Genomic DNA, 22,114 nt, shown 5'->3' with positions numbered 1-22,114 from the left:
CTCCTGACCTCGTGATCCGCCCGCCTCGGCCTCCCAAAGTGCTGGGATTACAGCCGTGAGCCACCACTTGGCTTTGCTGGAACTTTATTTCATAAGAAATCTCAGATTCAACTTTAATGCCTTAAGCCCAGCTTGTGCCTGCAAATATCTGTATTAATTGGGTGAATTCCTCACTTTGAGATCCCAAGAAAACTTGGGACTCCTGGGCCTGTCAGAAAGTGACATTCTTGCCACAGGTCAGGAAACTGTACAGGGACTGCGTAGACAAGGTATTGTTGCAGGATCCTTGGGGTGTCATTTTTCTGGCCAGAAGCCTCTTTGGCTGGTGGTGCCTTTGCCCAAGTTTTGCTCAGGCTTGCTGGGGTTATTTTGCTCACTTGGCCTGGCAGGCTGTGCTCAGCTCCCGCTACTGGCCTGGGTCCCACACCTGCCAAGGGTGAGTCGGGGGTGGAATAGTGAGGGGTGTGTGAGCGAGCATGGGATCCAGCTACTGCGCAGTCAGACATGCCAGCTGCTGCAGCAGGGTGGACAGCTCCAGGTGCTAGCATGAGTGCTGGCTCTCTGTGAGGCTGTGGACAGACCAGGTGTACCACAAACAGCTTCCACAGCTGGCATTGGGAACACAGTGGTACCTGGAAGCTTGGAGATGCCAGGAACTGCAGAGCAGAGCCCCCAGGTCTGGGTTCCCTGAAGGGCTGCAGCTCTTTTTTCCTTCTCTTCACCTGCAATGTGGTGAGCAAGGGGCATGTCTCAGCCCTGTTTGCGTTACAGCTCTTTTAGCCTCACCATTCGGTGGGTCCTGAGTTCTTGTCCTGCAACCAGGAAGAATGAGGTACTCAGACAAGTGGAGGGTGAGCAAGATGAAGAGCAGCTTTATTGAACAATGGAACTGCTCACAGGAGACCTGCAGGTGGTAGTTCCTTTCCACAGCCAGGGTGCCTTGATGAGTGTTCAGCTCCTCCTAGTGGATAGGGTAGGTCCTCTCTGCTAGGCAGGTCATCCTGACAAGTGTTCAACTATTAGCAGAGAGGGTAGCTCCTCTCTGTAGCTGGTCGTCCCATTGTCTGTACAACTCTCAGCAGAGAGGAGGCCCTAGAGTGGGTAGCTCCTCTCTGCAGCTGGTTGCTCCATTGTCTGTTCACCTCTGGCTGAGCCCAGGGTTTTTATGGGCCTCAGAGGGGAGGAAGGGCATGGCTGACTGGTTCATGGACAGTCATGGGTGGGCCGGGAAAAAGCACCACAAGTTCCCTCTCCATCTGTAGGACTGGCAGCCTAGCCCCCAGCCTTCAGGCCCTCCCTGGCCTGTTGATGGGGCCTCACCAGGGATCTGCCCCCTTCCACCCAGGAGCCTGTCTGCTTCCGGCTGTCATTCATGGCACCCAGGTTGTAGGTGCCAAGGGTCACCAGTGCCAAGCTTCCTTCAGCCCCCCATTGGCTTCCCTTCTATGCTTGTTGGTGCCCAAAGTTGGAGGGGCTGAGGCGGCAGGGAGCTGGTGCGTCAGCCCTGCCCCAAGCATGTGCACACCCAACTGGGCTGTGACAGTGCTGGGGTTCAGCCCCGACTTTGCTCGAAGACCAGAGTGGAGGCTGACAGCAGGGAGAAGCCAGGCAGTGGGAGCAGATGCTTCTGAATCTGCAAAAGCTGGGGGGGGTCTTTTCAGGCCCCCAAGAGAGCAGGGATACCTGGGTCTCAGCATTAATAATGTATAATCATTTAGGTCAATGCACTGATTTCCATTATGATTTTTCTTTATGCCATAAATTATTTAGAAGTGTATCTCTAATTTCAAAGGAGTTAGGTACTTTCTCATTATATTTAGTGTAACCTTGATTTCTGGCTAATTTCATTATAATCAGAAAATCTATTCCAAATTATTTCTCTTTTTTGAATTTTTTTGAGCTCATATTTATGATGCAGCATATGACCAATTTTGGCAAATGTTTTATGAAGCTACATTTTTTTTTTTTTTTTTTTGAGATAGAGTCTCACTCTGTTGCCCAGGCTGGAGTGCAGTGGTGTGATCTCAGCTCACTGCAACCTCTGCCTCCCAGGTTCAAGCAATTCTCTGCCTCAGTCATCTGGGTAGCTGGGATTACAGGCACCCACCACCACGCCCAGCTAACTTTTTTGTGTTTTTAGCAGAGATAGGGTTTCACCATATTGGCCAGGCTGGTCTTGAACTCCTCACCTCATGATTCACCTACCTCTGCCTCCCAAAGTGCTGGGATTACAGGCATGAGCCACCACGCCTGGCCTACATATTTCTTTTAATTAGTATTTACATGGTGTATTTTCTCCCATACTGTCTTCCCATAGTGTTTATGCCCTTATATTAAGGTGTGCTTTTTGTGGGGAATTTGTAGAGTTTTTAAAAACTCCATCTGGAAATGTGTGTTTTAAATTAAAATACTTAGTTTATTTGCACTTAATTACATACTGAAGTCATATTTGCCATCTTTCTATTTATTTTCTATTTGAACTACCTGTTTTATGTTTGGTTTTTCCTTCTCTCAAAGAGCATTATTTCGGGTTAAAATGCATTATCAGTTCATTTATCTTATTTTAGCTTGTTAAACATTATTTTTAATGATTTCTCTAGATATTAAAACATAAATCTTTGACTTAGCACAGTTCAACACAAATGATTAGTTTTATTACTTTTCTAATTTTGATAAATAATTAGATTACTCTAACTTCATTTACTCTCTTTATTTTTCATGCTATTTTTGTCATAATCTTTCATTTTCAATAGTTTTAAGTCCCACAAGACCTTATTATTATATTGTAATTATTATTAATTTATATCTACATACATATTTTCCCTGCCCTTGAGGTGCTCTTTATTCTTTTTTGCATTTTTGTGTTTCTTCCTTTTTTCGGCCTGAATAACTTCCTTTAAATTATCTCACTTTTTTTTGTCTGGAAAAGTTTTTATTTCACATTTAAAGCATTGTAATTTAAAATAATTTTTTATTTTGAAATAACTTCAAACTTAGGGAAAAGTTGAAAGAATAGTACAAAGCAATCCTGTATGCCCCATACCTAGATTTATTAATTTTTAACATTTTATAGCATTTACTTTATCATTCTATCTGTATAAATATATTATTGCTGTTTTTATAATTTTCAGCACCATTCTAGAGTAATTTGCAAATATCATGCTCCTTTACCTTATAATACTTCAGTGAATATTTCCTAAAACCAAAAATACCCTCTCATATAGGAGTTATCAAAATCAGGAAGTTAAATATTGAAATAATATATATATATACAATCTAATATCTAATTTATATTCCAATTTTGTCTATTGTCATAATGTCTTTTATAGCATCCCTCTCTTCCAAGATTATATATTGCATTCGTTATTTTTCTTTTAGTCTCTCAACTTTTTTTTGTTTTTCATGACATTTTTTGAGATTAGAAACTAGTTATTTTACGGAACATTCCTCAATTTGGGTTTCTTTGATGTTTCTTCATGATTAGATTCAGGTTTTACATTTTTGGCTAAAATGCTATATAGATGGTGTATTCTTAGGATTGCACATCTGGATACACACTGTATCTATTTGTTCCTTATTGGTGATGTTAATTGTGATCACTAAGTTTAGATGTTGTCCAGTTTCTCTATTATAGATCTACTATTTTTAATGTTTGTACTCAATAAATCCTTAGTGGATAGATAGCTTGCAACTACCTAAATAAAAAGTTTGAGATTCAGACTTTTTCAAAGAGGATGTGACTCACAGGAATGACCAGCCTACCAGCAGCACTGGCCAGAGCTTGCATAGAAATGGCAGCTGTGTTGAGGGGAAGCATTGCCTGAGCATGTGGCCAGGGCTGGTCTGTAGAAGTGGCTGCTGGATGGGGAGAGTGTGGCCTGAGTGCGTGGCTGTGTAGTCCACGGAGGTCAGTTGGAGTGAGTACTACAGCCCTTCCACGCACCAGTTTACTCACTCTAAAGCTGAATAAGGAAGAAGAATGAAGCAAAGCTGAATAAGGAAGAAGAATGAAGCCAGCAACATAAGTACCTTCCTGCAGCCATCACATTTCAGTGCCCCTCTGTCGCCCTCTATTGACAGAGCCTCACATTGCACCGGCTGGGGCGAGAGAAACGCTTGCATGGTGTCAGGAGAGGCACGTAGCACATTCACACCCATGTTTTCTGAGACAGAGGGAGCTCTCTCTCAGGTTTGGGGGCTGGGGCTGAGAAGGTGTAAACTGATTCTTGCTAGACATGTGAGTGACCAGTTGTCTACTGAGGGGTGGGGATAGAGTGGGAAATTGAGTATGAGCATTTTATGTTTTATTTCCTGTGTTGAGGCATTGTGTTACAGGCTTCATATACATTGCTTCTACTCCTTACAAAAATCCTGAGAGGTGAGTGTAATTAGTCACATTTTACAGATGAGGAGATTCAGGCTGAGAAAGGCTCAGAATGGTTAAGTAACCTGTTCAAGATTATACAGTAAATGAGTAGTGGGACCAGAATTAAAATCCTAGCCTGTCTACCTCCACAGCTGTTATTCTTGCCAGGATACCATACATTTTTTTTTTTTTGATGGAATTTTTCCCTTGTCACCCAGTCTGGAGTGCCATGGTGCAATCTCGGCTCACTGCAACCTCCATCTCTTGGGTTCAAGCAATTCTCCTGCCTCAGCCTCCCAAGTAGCGGGATTACAGGCGCCCACCACCATGCCCAGCTAATTTTTATATTTTTAGTTGAGACTGGGTTTCACTGTGTTGGCCAGGCTGGTCTCGAACTCCTGACCTCAGGTTAGGATACCATATTTCAGATGACATTTATGTAAGTGTGGTTTTTTATAGGCCCCATCATGTGGATGCTTCCAGGGCAGAACCAAAGCTGGGTTTCTGAATTTATCCTGCTTGGTTTTCCAGTGACCCCATTTCAACAGGATCCTCTCCGTTGCCTTTCTTTTCCTCTACTTGAGCTCTGTCCCAGACAGTTGGCTCATTGTCACCCTGATCTGCCTGGACATGCATCTCCACACTGCCATGTACTTCTTCCTCTGAATCCTCTCCCCGCTGGATATGGGCCATATCATCACCACCATGCCCCAGATGTTGGTGCATCTTGTCATTCACTCTCAGACCATCACCTTTGCTGGCTGTTGGCTGCAGATGTATGTGTTTGGTGTCTTGGGCCTGAGCGAGTGCATCTTCTTTGCAGTCACGGCTTATGACCAATATGTGGCCATTTGCCACCTGCTGTGTTATACTGTCATCCTCATTTGGGACTGTGCACATGCTTGGTAGTTGGGACATGGGCCTGTGGTTTCTTCTCCCTGATTCATACCTTTCTCACCATGAGGCTGCCATATTGTGGGCCCAACACGGTCAACCACTATTTCTGTGAAGGCCCCTCGGTACGGAGCTTGGCTTGCAGGGACACCCACTTCATTGAGATGGCAGATCTGGTCATCAGGGTCTTTATGGTTGTTGTCCCACTGTCTCTCATTCTGGCCTCCTACATTCATATTGCCCTGGCCATCCTCAAGATTAAGTCCACCCAGGGCCGCTGCAAAGCTTTCTGGACCTGTGCCTCCCCCCTGACCGTGGTCACACTCTTCTATGCTCTGGTCACTTTTATCTATGTGAGGCCCAACTCCAGCTATTCTCCTGAGCTAGGTAAGCAGATCTCATTCTTTTACAGTGTCTTCATGGCTCTGCTCAATCCTGTGGTCTACATTCTGAGGAACAAGGACATTAAGCAGCCTTTTCTCAAAATGATGGGGCATAGTAGGGTTGCCTAGTGAACTGGGAGCCAGGAGAGGCCTGGGGTAGAATGTCCAATGTTGAAGAAAGGTACAGCAACTGTAATGTGCAACTAACGTTGTGCATTTGAACCAACACAGTACTTGGTCAGTGCATGAAACAAATATGCATGAAACTAACATGGCTATCTTGATCCACTTGCTTCATTGTGGTGCAGTAACGAACAAATCTGTAATTTCAGCATCTTACAACAGCAAAAGTTTATTTATTGCTCACATCCCATGGTAGTTGTAGGTCGGCTATGGCCTTGTGCAGTCTCAGATCCACCCTGAAGGAGAAGCCCTTATCTGGAACATGCCATTCTTATGGCAGAGGGAAAGGAACAATGGCCAAAACAAATGATGACTAATAAAGCATTTCAGAAGTGACACACACCTCTTGGCTCACATCCCATTGGCCAAAGCAGGTCACATGGTCAAGTGACGGCAAGGAGGCAGGAAGTATTTTCTTCCTGCAGAGAAGTAATGCATATCACAGGACAACGGACAGGCATGCATAATTACAGGGAGGGCAGCAAATAACAGAGATAATGATATAATCTACCATAATACCACAGCAACCAATAGAATACATGTAACCAACATGGAACATGGTAGCTGTGTGACATGGCGCATGGGGGCCAAAGTGATTTAAGCAAAGTAGGACATATAAACAATATTTGCTGCCAACACAGAAAATTAAGATGATGGTATGTGGAACCAATACAGCCCATGGACCTGACTTGGTGCATGTAATCAACGTGGTTCAGGGGGCTAACATGGTATACTCTGCATTGTATTGTGGAAAGACACAGAATTTGATGTTCAGTGACCTGGGTTCTAGTGCCAACCTTGCCAACTTGCTGTGTGTGTGACTTTGGGCAATTTGTTTCCTCTCTCTAAATCTCACTTCATTTATCTGTAAAATTAACACGTTGAACATAAGAGTCCCCAAAGCCTGTTGTGTCTCTAAAACTGTATGCCACAATAGGCAGAGTAAGCATGGTGTATGAAACTCAAATGCAATAAATTTGTGAAAGTCCTCTGTGAACCATAAAATAAACAAGGAAACCATAAAATAATAAGAATTGCTGCAGACCAGGCACAGTGACTCTTGCCTTTAATCCCAGCAATTTGGGAAGCTGAAGTGAGAGGATTGCTTGAAGCCAAGGGTTTAAGAGCAGCCTGGGTAACAAAGTGAGACCTGCCCCCTGCCCCACCGATCTCTATAGAAAAAAATTACCTGGGCACAGTGATGTGCACCTATAGTCTCAGCTACTCAGGGGGCTGAGGTGGGAGGATCACTGGGACCCAAGAACTTGAGGCTTCTTTGAGCTATGATTGCACCACCGCACTCCAGCCTGGGAGACAGGACTCCCATCTCTAAGAAAAAAAAAAAGCATTGCTGCTATGTGTGCTGCTCATCTGTAAACCACAATGGGCAGCATACCTAGGAGTGATTCATTCTTTTAAGACTTAAATGACATTGGACTTTCTAAGAATCTGTGATAGTTAATACTTAGTGTCAACTTGATTGGATTGAAGAATGCAAAGTATTGACCCTGGGTGTGCCTGTGAGGGTGTTGCCAAAGGAGATTAACATTTGAGTCAGTGGGCTGGGAATGGCAGACCCACCCTTAATCTGGATGGGCACTATCTAATCAGCCGCCAGCGTGGTTAGAATATAAGCAGGCAGAAAAACGTAAAAACACTAGACTGGCCTAGCCTCCCAGCTTACATTTTTCTCCCATGCTGGATGCTTCCTGCCCCTGAACATCGGACCCCAAGCTCTTCAGTTTTGGGACTCAGACTGGCTCTCCTTGTTTCTCAACTTGCAGATGACCTATTGTGGGACCTTGTGATCAAGTGGGTTAATGTTTAATAATCTCTCCTTTATATATATATATATATATATATATATATATATATATATATATATATGTATGTCCTATTAGTTCTGTCCCTCTAGAGAGAACCCTAATACAGATTTTGGTACCAGGAGTAGTTCTAGAGAAACATAATATTAAGGATAGAGTTCCTTTGTTGGTTTTGGGGTTTCTGGAGTTGGCTGCTTAATACGATTAGACCCTAAAATGCTAAGGACTCTACTTTTAATAGTATGGAGAACACTGATAGTCCTTGGTGTGAACTGCTTAGAGAGTTATGCAACATAAATGCATTTGACACTCCTGATTCACCACTCATGAGAGGCAAGGAGTTTAGTGACTCTATACATAACACCTTTGACCATATGTGGATAACCAAGGAACGTAATGAAGCTGGTTGGTTGCTCCTAAGTTCAGTGGACAAAGTGATGAAAGAAAAGATGAACTCAGGGATTCTAACTCCCAGCTTTAGAAGCAGATACTCAGCCTCAAATCTGCTAAGATTGCCCTGAGTGAGGGTCATATCTCCTGTAGAGAAAGAGCTGAAATTGTGGAAAAACGGACACAAGCTTTCATCATGCAAGTGGCTGACCTGCAACGAAAGGTGCATGCACAGCCTCACTCAGTGTCTACTGGTAAAGCAAGGGCATTAATTGGAAAAGAATGAGACCCTGCAACTTGGAATGGGGACGTATGGGAGGACCCTGATGAAACTGGGGACACTGAGTTTGTAAACTCTGATGAACCTTTTTTTGCCAGAAGAAACAGCTTCTCCATCACCAGTAGTGGCAACACTCTCTCCCACACCCATGCTGCTGCCATCTGCCTTTCCACCTTTGTCTAAGGAGATAAACCCTCTACTGCCTGAGGCAACAGTGATGGCCTCCCCTGAGGCAGTTGCTAAACAGGATAATGGTGATTCTCCTCAGGAACCATCCCCAACACCCATGTTTGCTTCTAGACCTATAACTAAAGCCCTAGCTGGCCCCTACAGGTGAGGTTGAGAGTGTGACCTATGAGGAGGTGCACTACACTTGAAAAGAACTGCTTGAGTTTTCTAATTTATATGAGCAGAAATCTGGAGAACAGGCATAGGAATGGATATTAAGGGTGTGGGACAATGGCGGAAGGAACATGGAGTTGGATCAGGCTGAATTTATTGATTTGGGCCCACTAAGTAGGGACTCTGCATTTAATGTTGCAGTCTAGGCCGGGTGCAGTGGCTCATGTCTGTAATCCCGGCACTTTGGGAGGCCGAGGCGGGCAAATCACAAGGTCAGGTGGTTGAGACCATCCTGGCCAAAATGGTGAAACCCCATCTCTACTAAAATACAAGAAATTAGCCAGGCGTGGTGGCACGTGCCTGTAGTCTCAGCTACTCAGGAGGCTGAGGCAGGGGAATCACTTGAACCCGGGAGGTGGAGGTTGCAGTGAGCCAAGATCATGGCACTGCATTCCAGCCTGGTGACAGAGCAAGACTCCATCTCAAAAAAAAAAAAAAAAAAAAAAAAGATAGGAAAGAAAAAATACTAGTAGTAGTTTATTTGCTTGGTTAGCTGAAATATGGATCAAAAGATGGCCCATGAGCTGGAAATGCCTGATCTTCCTTGGTTTAATGTGGAGGAAGAGATCCAAAGGCTTAGGGAGATTTTAATGGTGGAGTGGATTAGTTACTTTAAACCTACTTATCCCAGCTGGAAGGGTGCAGAAGATATACCCTTGACCAATGCCTTGCAAATTAGATTTATAAGGTAGAACCTGCATCTTTAAAGAGCCCTGTAATTGCTCTTTTCTGAATGTCAGATCTAACAATAAGAACTGCAGTCACTCAACTACAAAATTTAAATGAAGTGGGAATAATTGGATCCCGAGGTGGCAGGGGCCAAGTGGTGGCACTCAACTATCAATGGCAAGGTGGGCATAGCTACTGTAATGGACAGGGGAGGCAAAGCAGCAATCAGAATGGTCTGACTCCTGTAGAGCTCTGGCATTGGCTGATTAATCGTGGTGTTCCTAGAAGTGAAATTGATAGGAAGCCTACTGCATTCCTACTCAATTTATATAAGATGAAAACTTCTAGGTTGACTGAACAAAAGACTAATTTGAATTATAAAAACAGAATCATGGCCCCTCAATCAATTTCCAGACTTGAGCTAGTTTACAGACCCAGAACCCCTTGAATGAAGGGGAGGCTGGGACCCCTTGAGGAAGGACCCCGCTACACTACCAACAATTTTTGCTGTCAATCTTTTTCCCATCCTTCCCCAAGGAGACCTCTGGCCTTTTAGCAGGATAACTGTGCACTGGGGAAAGGGAAGTGATCAGATATTTCAGGGACTATTGGACGCTGCCTCTGAGCTGATGTTGATTCCAAGGGGCCCAAAACGTCGTTGTGGTCCTCCAGTTAAAGTAGGGCTTATGGAGGTCAGGTAATTAAAGGAGTTTTAGCTCAGGTACGACTTACAGTGGGTCCCAGGCTCATCCTGTGGTCATTTCCCCAGTGCCAGAATGCATAATTGGCATAGACATACTTAGCGGCTGGCAGAAACCTCACATTGGCTCCCTGACCGGTAGGGTGAGGGCTACTATGGTGGGAAAGGCCAAATGGAAGTCATTAGAGCTGCCTTTACCTAGAAAAATAGTAAATAAAGGCCAGGCATGGTGGCTCATGTCTGTAATCCCAGCACTTTGGGAGGCTGAGGCAGGTGGATCACAAGGTTAGGAGATCGAGACCATCACGGTTAACATGGTGAAACCCCATCTCTACTAAAAATACAAAAAAAAAAAAAAAATTAACCAGGCGTGGTGGTGGGCACCTGTAGTTCCAGCTACTTGGGAGGCTGAGGCAGGAGAATGGCATGAACCCTGGAGGTGGAGCTTGCAGTGAGCCAAGATCGTGCCACTGAACTCCAGCCTGGGCAACAGAGCGAGACTCTGCCTCAAAAAGAAAAAAAGAAGAAAAAGGAAAAATAGTAAAATAAAAAACAATATTGCACCCCTGGAGGGATTGCGGAGGTGTGATTTCCCACCACATCCTGATTCAACTCTCCCATTTGTCCTGTGCAGTAGACAGATGGATCTTAAAGAATGACAGTGGATTATCATAAGCTTAATCAAGTGGTGACTCTAACTGCAGCTGCTGTACCAGATGTGGTTTCATTTCTTGAGCAAATTAACACATCTCTTGGTATCTGGTATGCAGCCATTGACTTGGCAAATGCCTTTTTATCCATTCCTGTCCATAAGGCCCACCAGAATCAATTTGCCTTCAGCTGGCAAGGCCAGGAATATGCCTTTATTGTTCTACCTCAGGGGTATATCAACTCTCCAGCTTTATGTCACAATCTTGTTTGGAGAGACCTTGATCACTTTTCACTTCTGCAAGATATCACACTGGTCCATTATATTGATGATATTATGCTGATTGGGTCCAGTAAGCAAGAAGTAGCAAACACAGGGGACTTATTGGTGAGACATTTGTGTGCCAGAGTTTGGGAAATAAATCCAACCAAAATTCAGGGACCTTCTACCTTGTTAAAATTTCTAGGGGTCCCATGGTATGGGACCTGTTGAGATACTCCTAAGGTGAAGCGTAAGTTGCTGCATTTGGCCCCTCCTACAACCAAGAAAGAAGCACAACATCTGGTGGGCCTATTTGGATTTTGGAAGCAACACATTCCTCATGTGGGTGTGTTACTGTGGCCCATTTATCAAGTGACCTGAAAGGCTGCCAGTTTTGTGGGGTCCAGAACAGGAGGTCCAGGCTGCTGTGCAAGCTGCTCTGCACTTGGGCCATAGGACCCAGCAGATCCAATGGTGCTTGAGGTGTCAGTGGCAGATAGGGATGCTCTTTGGAGCCTTTGGCAGGTCCCCATAGGTGAGCCACAGTGGAGGCCTCTAGGATTTTGGAGCAAGGCCATGCCATCTTCTGCAGATAACTACTCTTCTTTTGAGAGACAGCTCTTGGCCTGTTAATGGGCTATGATGGAAACTAAACATTTGACTATGGGTCATCAAGTCACCATGCGACCTGAACTGCCAATCATGAACTGGGTGCTTTCTGACCCATGTAGCCGTAAAGTGGGTCGTGCACAGCAGCATTCCATCATCAAATGGAAGCGGTATATACATGATCAGGCTTGAGCAGGTCCTGAAGACACAAGTAAGTTACATGAGGAAGTGGCTCAAATGTCTATGGCCCCATGGCCTTCTCTCCCCCAGCCTGTACTGAGGACCTCATGGGGAGTTCCCTATGATCAGGTGACAGAGAAAGAGAAGACTAGGACCTGGTTCACAGATTATTCTGCAAGATATGCGGGCACCACCCGAAAGCGGAGAGCTGCAGCATGACAGCCCCTTTCTAGGACATCCCTGAAGGACAGCCGTGAAGGGAAGTCTTCCCAGTGGGCAGAACAAGCAGTGCATCTAGTTGTGCACTTTGCATGGAAGGAGAAATGTCCAGATGTGCTATTATATACTGATTCATGGGCTGTAGCCAATGGTTTGGCTGGATGGTCAAGATCTTGGAAGAAGCATGATTGGAAAATTGGTGACAAAGAAATTTGGGGAAGAGGTGTGTGGATGACCTCTCTGAGTGGTCAAAAACTGTGAAAATATTTGTATCCCATGTGAGTGCTCATGAATAGGTGACCTCAGCAAAGGAGGAGTTTAATAATCGAGTGGATAGGATGAACTGTTCTGTGGACACTACTCAATCTCTTTCCCCAGCAACCCCTGTCATCGCCCATGAACAAAGTGGTCATGGTGTCAGGGATGGAGGTTATGCATGGGCTCAGCAACATGGACTTCCATTCACCAAGGTTGACCTGGCTACGGCCACTGCTGAGTGCCCAGTTTGCCAGCAGCAGAGACCAACACTGAGCCCTCGATATGGCACCATTCCTCGCAGTGATCAGCTAGCTACCTGGTGGCAGGTTCATTATATTGGACATCTTCCATCATGGAAAGGGCAGAGGTTTGTCCTCACTGGATTAGACACTTACTCTGGATATGGGTTTGCCTGTCTTGCATGCAATGCTTCTGCCAGGACTACCATCCATGGACTCACAGAATGCCTTATCTACCATCATGGTATTCCACACAGCATTGCCTCTGACCAAGGCACTCACTTTACGGCTAAAGATGTGTAGCAGTGGGTTCATGCTCATGGAATTCACTGGTCTTACCATGTTACCCATCATCCTGAAGCTGCTGGATTAATAGAATGGTGGAATGGCCTTTTGAAGTCACAATTACAACATGAACTGGTGACAATACTGTGCACGACTGGGGCAAAGTTCTCCAGAAGGCTGTGTGTGCTCTGAATCAGCATCCAATATATGGTACTGTTTCTCCCATTGCCAGGATTCACAGGTCCAGGAATCAAGGGTTGGAAATGGAAGTGGCACCACTCACCATCACCTCTAGTAATCCACTAGCAAAATTGTTGCTTCCTGCTCCCAAGACATTATGTTCTGTTGGCCTAGAGGTCTTAGTTCCAGAGGGAGGAGTGTTTCCACCAGGAGACACAACAATGATTCCATTAAACTGGAAGTTTAGATTGCCACCTGGACACTTTGGGCTCCTCCTACCTTTGAGTCAACAGGCTAAGAAGGGACTTACAGTGTTGGCTGGGATGATTGACCTGGACTATCAAGGTGAAATCAGTCTACTACTCCACAGTGGAGGTAAGGAAGAGTATGCATGGAATACAGGAGGTCCATTAGGGCATCTCTTACTATTACCATGCCCTGTGATTAAGGTCAATGGGAAACTACAACAGCCTAATCCAGGCAGGACTACAAATGGCCCAGACCCTTCAGGAATGAAGGTTTGGGTCATGCCACCAGGAAAAAAACCACAACCTGCTGAGGTACTTTCTGAAGACAAAGGGAGCACAGAATGGGCAGTAGAAGAAGGTAGTCATCAATACCAGCTATGACCACGTACGTGACCAGCTGCAGAAACAGGGACTGCAATAGTCATGAGTATTTTCTCCTTTTGTTAAAAACACGTTTGTGCATGCATGTATACACTTGTACTAAGAAAATATCTTTATTTCCTTTTTCCTTTATCATGTAACATAAGATTTATTGACTTCATATCAGCATTTAAGTATTGTTAACTTTATGTAATAGTATTTGGGTTGGGGATTGGTGCGTTTCTGGTTATACGAAGGATAGTTGTATTATGTTAGGCATAATGATGACTTTAATTGTCTTTATTTCAAGATTATGTATCTCATCTCAGCAGATGTGTATGGGTTCAAGTTGAAGGGGTGGACTTGTGATGGTTAATACTAAGTGTCAACTTGATTGGATTGAAGAATGCAAAGTACTGATCCTGGGTGTGTCTCTGAGGATGTTGCCAAAAAGGATTAACATCTGAGTCAATGGGCTGGGAAAGGAAGACCCACCCTTAATCTGGGTGGGCACCATCTAATCAGCTACCATCACCGCTAGAATATAAAGCAGAAAAATGTTTCAGAAAAACATGAGAAGACTAGAGTGGCCTAGCCTCCCAGCTTACACTTTTCTCCCATGCTGAATCCTTCCTGCTCTTAAAATCGGATTCCAAGTTCTTCAGTTTTGGGACTCACACTGGCTCTCCTTACTACTCAGCTTGCAGATGGCCTATTGTGGGACCTTGTGATCATGTGAATTAATACTTAATAAACTTCCCTTTATATACACATATATATCTCCTATTAGTTCTCTCTAGAGAACCCTGACTAATAGAGATTTCTGGCACAGGCCTCAGAGTTAGCAGAGACATCCATCTTTCTTTCAGGCCTCATCAGTGGCCCAGATGTCTTAGGGAGGGGTTGATTCATTTCCACTATTTCTTGAGTATCCACTGTGGTCCAGCTAGTATCAGATCCTTTGGGAATGAAGAGAGAGATAAGGAAAGACAGTCGTGAAATTATAATGCCGCAAGTCAAGAAGATACTGCAGCGACCCATGGAGACCAGTGATCTCATGGGAATGAGATTCTCTGAGGGGGTGGCAGACATGGAGGGCCAACTTACTCCTTGCCCTGCTCCACATTGCATATCTCAGTCCTTTGTAAGCTTTCCAGAGCTTGAAGTCAGGGATGGGGGAGAATGCTACAGACTGTGTCTCTCCTGAACTGTGCCCCCCAAAATTCGCATGTTGAATCTCTAACCCCCAATGTGACTGTATCTGGACTAAGGAAGTAGTTAAGATTTAATTGGATCAGGAGGGTGGGCTCTAATTTGATAGAATCCATGTCCTTATAAGAAGAAACACCAGGGAGCTTTTTCTCCCTCTGCTGTGTGAGGACTCAGTGAGAAGGCATCTAACTATCTGTGAGACAGGAAAAGAGCTCTCACCAGAACTTGATCATGTTGTGCCCTGATCTCAGACTTTCAGTTTCCAGAACTGTGAGAAAATACATGTCTATTGTTTAAATCACCCAGTATGGTATTTCTATTATGGCAACCTGAACTGACTAATATAGATTTGGGTACCGGGAGTGGGGTGCTACAGTAACAAATACCTAAACATGTTGAAGCAGCTTTAGAACTCGTTAATGAGTGAAGGCTGGAAGAGTTTTGAGTTGCATACTAGAAATATAGACATTAAGGGAGATTCTGCTGAGATTGCACACACAAATGAGGAATGTGTTATTGGAAACCGAAGGAAAGGTAATCCTTGTTATAAAGTGGCAAAGAACTTGGCTGAACTGTGTGTGTGCATGTGTGTGTGTGTGTGTGTGTGTGTGTGTGTGTGTGTGTGTGTGTTTGGAAGTAAGAATTTGCAAGTAATAAAAGTGGGCATTTAGCAGACGAGATTTCTAAACAAAATGTTGAAGGAGTGGCACGGTTCCCCCTGCTTTAGTAAAATGCAAAAGGAAAGAGTTGAATTGAAGAAGGAATTGAGGGCTTTATCTTACAGGATGCAGTTTATGCTTTGAATCAGAGCCCATTGTTAGGTGTTGTTTCCCAGAGAGCCAGAATGCATGGGTCCAAGAATCAAGAGGTAAAACTGTGAATGAGTCCTCTCACTATTTTACCTAATAACTCATTGAATATTTTCTTCCTCCCCCAGCAACTTTGAGCTCCACTAGCTTGGAGATCTTCATCCCCAAATAGGAAATTCACCTTTGGGCAAAACAAAGGTTTCCACTGAATTGCGAGATGGGACTTCCATGTGGCTACTTTGGGCTCCTTGCACCACTGAACTAACAGGCAAAATAAGGAGCTAATCTGCTGGCTGGATGATTGGTCCTGATTACAAAGAGAAAAATGAGATGTTGATATACAATTGAGGCAAAGAGAAGAATGTCTGGAACCCACAGGATTGTCTGGGGGCAATTCTTATTACTTCCATGCTTAACAGTAAAGGTTAATGGAAAATTATAGCAACTAAAAAAACACAAGATAACTGGGGACCTGGACCTCTCAGGAATTAAAATTTGGGTCACTCCATCAGGTAAATAACCTAGAGCAGCTGGGTTTCTGGTTGAGGGAAAGGGAGATATGGAATGAGTAGTTGAAGAAGGAAGCTGTAGATAGCAACTATAATGTCATGACCAATTGTGGAAACAAGAATTGTAATTGCTTTTCATATTTTCTCTGTTTGTGATATGCACGTTTTCATTTATATATAATAATGATGCTCTTCATCTTTCTAATTTTCATTTAAAAATTATTTTATACACAAGTTATTGGAAGTAAACTTTACATATTTGTCTTTAGGTAACAGAATATCAGTGCAGTTATGACTGAATTTGAGGAGTAATTAATATAGCCTGTGACGGATACAACAGGTATTGGGACTGCACATCTCACAGGAAGTGTGACCGATGTAACTTGTTATGTAAAAATATAAAGTTGTTTTGTTTGTTGTAGAGGAGTTTAAATGTTCACAAGAGGTATGTATATGATATATATATGATGTATATGAGAACTGAGTAGTCAAAGGGGTGGACTGTATCAGTTAGCCATGTATTCCTTCCCACTTTGAAATGCAGCCTTTAACATATGCTCTGTAATAAACAGCTGAACTCATTTGAGCATTTCTCCTTTAAAGTGAGACTGATGTTAAGTTTTCTCAATAGAGGACACTGGAGGGACACTGCAGGAGAATGAGATTTCTGGCAATTTCCTGCCCAGGCACAGAATCAGAATGCACTACAACCTCAGGCCAGGCCACCCTCTGAACATGGAAACCAGAGCCCCACACATCCCGTCACTTGCCTGACTCCCTTGGCAACCCTGGAGTGGCCTGAGTGTAGCCCCTGGTGGACTCATTCAGCAAGCTGCTATGTGGCGCCTGTAGCTTGCAGGGTCACAGAGAAGTAGTTCTTTTTGTAAGCCCCACACGCCATGAAGGTTCCCTCCCAACAGCACTCAGCTGCCAACTGCACGTCCACACCATTGGTTGTTGATTGTTTGCTCTCTTACCTGCACTTTGGCATGTGGCCTATAATTTGCCTCTCAGCTCCAGAGCAGCTCTGCCTTGGGTAACCAGCAAATTCTTCTGCAGTTCTGTCCCTGAACTATAACTTCTCCATGAGGTCTGAACCCCTTCCAAGTTTGTCTTTTTAAAGCCACTATCCTTTAGCCCCAGAGCACCACTCAGTTAATACACATTAATATTTAACTTCTCTTGTATTGGGTAGTTTCTATCTCCTGATTGGACCCAGAGAGCTACAGTTTCTCTAACTTTTCAAAGTAAGTATTATTATCTCTATTTTACTGAAGAGAAAAAGTGAAGCTCAGAAAATAAATGCAAAGAGTGGGTAGGGTCATTTCCAAAGTCCTTTAGCCAGTACATGGAGAAGCTGAGATTTCAACTTTGTTCTGTTGGCTTCATCTCTGGCCATTACCACCCAAAATGTTCACCCCACGGCATCCATCCTTCCCATATATTCTTCCTATACTGGGTTCATCTCCTCTTCTTGCAGCTTCTCTGTGAAATTTCCCTTTCTAAAATTAAGATGCATCCAGAATTTCTTCACTGAATATTCCCTTCACCTCTTTACCAAAATACGAATTTTTCTTAGGGGCAGTACTCTTGGATAGGCTTTTAAGTAATCAACTGGACTATTTCCTACTCTGAAATCTAAATTTCCCAAATTGCACTCTGTTCTAGCAACTCCCCCCATTTGCCTCCATCCTTACCCCCACAATGTCTGTTCTCTAGCCGAATCAAAACCACAATGAGATACTAGTTAGAATGGCAATCATTAAAAAGTCAGGAAACAACAGGTGCTGGAGAGGATGTGGAGAAATAGGAACATTTTTACACTGTTGGTGGGATTGTAAACTAGTTCAACCATTATGGAAAACAGTATGGCGATTCCTCAAGGATCTAGAACTAGAAGTACCATATGACCCAGCCATCCCATTATTGGGTATACACCCAAAGGATTATAAATCATGCTGCTATAAAGACACATGCACACGTATGTTCATTGCAGCACTATTCACAATAGCAAAGACTTGGAATCAACCCAAATGTCCATCAGTGACAGACTGGATTTAGAAAATGTGGCACATATACACCATGGAATACTATGCGGCCATAAAAAAGGATGAGTTTGTGTCCTTTGTAGGGACATGGATGCAGCTGGAAACCATCATTCTCAGCAAACTATTGCAAGAACAGAAAACCAAACACCGCATGTTCTCACTCATAGGTGGGAACTGAACAATGAGGTCACTTGGACACAAGAAGGGAAACATCACACACCAGGGCCTATTATGGGGAGGGCGGAGGGGGATTGCATTGGGAGTTATACCTGATGTAAAGGACGAGTTGATGGGTGCTGACGAGTTGATGGGTGCAGCACACCAACATGGCACAAGTATACATATGTAACAAACCATAACAAACGTTATGCACATGTACCCTAGAACTTAAAGTATAATAATAATAAAAAAAAGAATCTTGAAAAAGAAAAAATAAACACACAAATACCATATTTGAGGGCTTCAGATGGTCACTTCTGCTTTACCAAACAATAATTTTCATATTAACATGTTAATATGACATCAATTTGTGAGAAATCAATCACAGGTCCGATCTTCTATCTTAGGACCTGTGATTAAACTGCAGCAAAAGTGAAACTGAGTTTTGTCAAACAGAAGGGTATCAAAACTTGCAGGAGTGTGGGTCTGCAGTTAGGTAAAAAAAAATCCAGACATAAGTGTGGTAAGAGCACTCAGGAAATACAGCCTTACCAATAACTCTGAAAGCACAGAAGGTACTAGGTGGATGTATGCATATCAATAGCTCTGAAAGTGTTGAAGAGTTTGAATGTGAAGCTGTAGAAATTTCTTGATGATATCTCAATATTTCACTTTTTTGTTATTTTATATGTATATTCATTCAATATTTCACTTTTTTGTTATTTGATATGTACATGCAAGAGGGTTAAATAAAAATCTGTATTTAAAAACAACTAAAAGAGATCTCCAATAAATATGAAAATTTCAAGTAAAAAAAAAAAAAGAATAATGACAAGGATTAAGAAAATGCTGGAATTCCTGCCCCGTTTTCCTTTGGTGGTGAAAAGGGTGAGGGTAGTATTTGGAGGAGATTCTGTAAAGGTGGAAGAAGTTCCTTGTGAAAGCTTTCCTCTCTGAATCAGGCTTCGCTGGAGGTGTCCCTGACTTTCTTGACACTGTAGACAATGTGTGGTTAGTACAGTTTCCTAGGATTCTGTGGAGCCAGTTGTCTATGCCTCCTCCAAGGTGCCAGGGACCATCAGGGGCCAAAACCATGGGTAAAGGTCTTGGCACTGGAAATAGAAGCCAGCACCACTATGACTATCATATCCAACTGCAACTTCTTGGAGTTATTGGAGTTATTGGATCCTACGATCCAATATGCTGATCATATCCCATCAGCAACTCCTTGGATCAAGTACTCTATTAGCACCATTATTACTCAATTCAGATTTAAGGAACTGTTTATGAAAAGGCAATGAAGATGTCTTTGGGGGCATGCTGACTGGTTGAAATTAGGGCCTTTTCCAGCAGCACTTGGAGGAACTGTCGTGAATTTTTAAGGTTTTGCTGATTCTGAATTCATGAGCTTCTTGGTGACAGTCCCAAGCTAACTAAATCCACAGCAGATTGAAATTTAAACAAATGCCAATGTTTTCATTTGTAATGCTAGTTATCCCTTTTCAAAGAGCAGAATGGTCCTTTTCTCTAAGGCAAAATGGTCTCAGATATCTTCTTGGTAACTATAGATTTGAGGAACAGAAGTAGACGATGAGAAGAATAGCAGCATCTATATGAAGCAGTGTCTATACAAAGGATTCAAGCACTGTTTTAAGAACTTTACCTTCTCACAACAATCCTATGAGGTGATGATTTGCTGTTACTAATATCACCCAATTTTACAGATAAGGAAACGGTTTGGCTACCAAGTATAAACTCTTAATCACTATGATATGATTTGGGTAATGTTTTATGTGTGTACCCAGAGACCCCTCAAGATATCTCTTCACCCCGCAGGAGCTCACCTCTCCAACAACCAGATGGATTAGGCAGCCTGGGACTCACATTCCCGTGGAAAATGCTATATGGACAATGGCCAATCCATGAACCCTATTCCTGGGGTCACTTTTCCTTTCTCCTAGGTTTCTTTAGATCTGTTTATGGTTTTGTTTGAGATAAAAATAAGGTCACTGATCTGGAGTCCTGGGAGCCATCTTATCACAGCCATCTTGAGTTTATTTAATATGTCACATCCTTGTACACTCAGTCACCCCATCAGCAAACGTTGATGACGCTTTGTGCGGGACCCTTTGCTGAGCCCTGGGAAAATGAATCAAAAGTACATTCTACTTGGCACTCTGTCTACAGTTGGGTCTTTTGATGGTTGAGGCTAGCCCAGATGCTGGAGCCATCAGCAAGTCTACACCAGCTACTTAGCTTTACATATCATCAGCCTTAACCATCGGTCAATGGTTCCTGCCTGGGTAACATGGCCACAGATCCTGTGATTTCAGATCTGGTTGTGGCCTTCTATGCTCCAGTAGTCTCACTCAGGGACCCTGCCCCAGCCTGTTACTTTGAGGAAAGCCTTCTTCACATCTTTGTTTCTGAGGCTGTAGATTATGGGGTTGAGAAAGGCAGAGATGACATTGTAGAACAGAGCCAGTATCTTGTCCCTCTCTGGGGAGGCACTGGCCCCAGGGTTCATGTACATAAACATGGCTGGTCCACAGAACATGGTGACCACAGTGATGTGGGATGCACAGGTGAAGAAGGCCTTGAGTCGACCCTGGGCTGAGCGGATTTTCAAGATAGTGGCAAAGATGCAGACAAAAGAGGACAGAATGAAGGAAAGAGGTACCAGGAGAAGGATGAAGCCCAGGATGAAATCTACTTGGTCATTGAGGGATGTGTCTGCACAGGTTAGCTTCAGAACAGCAGGGACCTCACAGAAAAAGTGGTTGATCTCATTGGAACCACAGTAGGGCAGGCACATGGTGAAGACAGTATAGACTAGGGAACAGCTGACACCCCACAGTCCACAAAAGACTATCATTGCTCCACATAGCCATGGACTCATAATAACCTTGTATCTGAGTGGGTAGCAGATGGCCACATATCTATCATAAGCCATGACAGAGAACAGCGAGCCTTCAGTGATTCCCAAAACCAAGAAGATGTACATCTGGGACACACATCCAACATAGGAGATAATTTTCTTCTGGCAGACCAGATGCACCAACATCTGGGGCACAGTAGTGGTAACGTAGCTCATGTCCAGCATGGAAAGGGCACTAAGGAGGAAGTACATGGGTGTGTGGAGGTGGGAGTCAAGGTGGATCAAGATGACAATGAGCCCATTGCCCACAAGTGTAGAGAGGTAGAGGAAGAGAAAGATGTTGAAGAGGATTGCATTAATTCGGGAATCCCTGGAGAAACCCAGAAGGATGAACTCAGACACGAAGCTGTGGTTATCCCAGAAGTCTTCCATTCTCCTTCAGCTGCAGAAAGAGAAATGGAGCTACTAGTGGTCCAGTTTAGACCACTGCACTACATGCCTGTAGTCCCAGCTACTCAGGGGGCTGAGGCAGGAGAATCATTTGAACCCAGGAGGCAGAGGTTGCAGTGAGCCGAGATCGTGCCACTGCACTCCAGCCTGGGTGACAGAGCAAGACTTCATCTAAAAAAAAAATAATAATAATAATAGAAAGAAGGTGGGGAGAGGCAAGTGAGGATTCTCTTTTGCTATTTTAAATGAACAAAAGAGCATTGATATTTTATGGATATTGCAAAGGCACTTTATTGATATTTTATGGATATTGCAAAGGCACTTTATTGATATTTTATGGATATTGCAAAGGCACTTTATTGATATTTTATGGATATTGCAAAGGCACTTGATAAATCTTAGGACACATTTCATTTGATAAAATTTGACTTCCATTAAAAAAGACCTTTTGGTATTTTGAAGTTTAGCAAC

The 22,114-nt window shown here is 43.6% G+C and overlaps 1 protein-coding gene and 1 pseudogene across 1 annotated transcript; one reads left to right on the top strand and one right to left on the bottom strand.

The window, feature by feature from the left end:
- Nucleotides 1-4,833: 4,833 nt before the first annotated feature.
- LOC105494866 (olfactory receptor 2A12-like) lies at nucleotides 4,834-6,056 on the top strand (annotated as a pseudogene).
- A 14,624-nt stretch (nucleotides 6,057-20,680) lies between these two features.
- Nucleotides 20,681-21,625, bottom strand: LOC105494867 (olfactory receptor 2G3-like). Its single transcript, XM_011763784.1, has one exon. It carries the CDS (start codon nucleotides 21,623-21,625, stop codon nucleotides 20,681-20,683), a length of 945 nt encoding a protein of 314 aa, XP_011762086.1.
- Between the last annotated feature and the right edge of the window lie 489 nt (nucleotides 21,626-22,114).

The sequence above is a fragment of the Macaca nemestrina genome, chromosome 1, assembly GCF_043159975.1.
Source record: "Macaca nemestrina isolate mMacNem1 chromosome 1, mMacNem.hap1, whole genome shotgun sequence".
NCBI classification, from domain to species: domain Eukaryota; kingdom Metazoa; phylum Chordata; class Mammalia; order Primates; family Cercopithecidae; genus Macaca; species Macaca nemestrina.
This window is presented reverse-complemented; position numbering and strand designations above follow the sequence as displayed.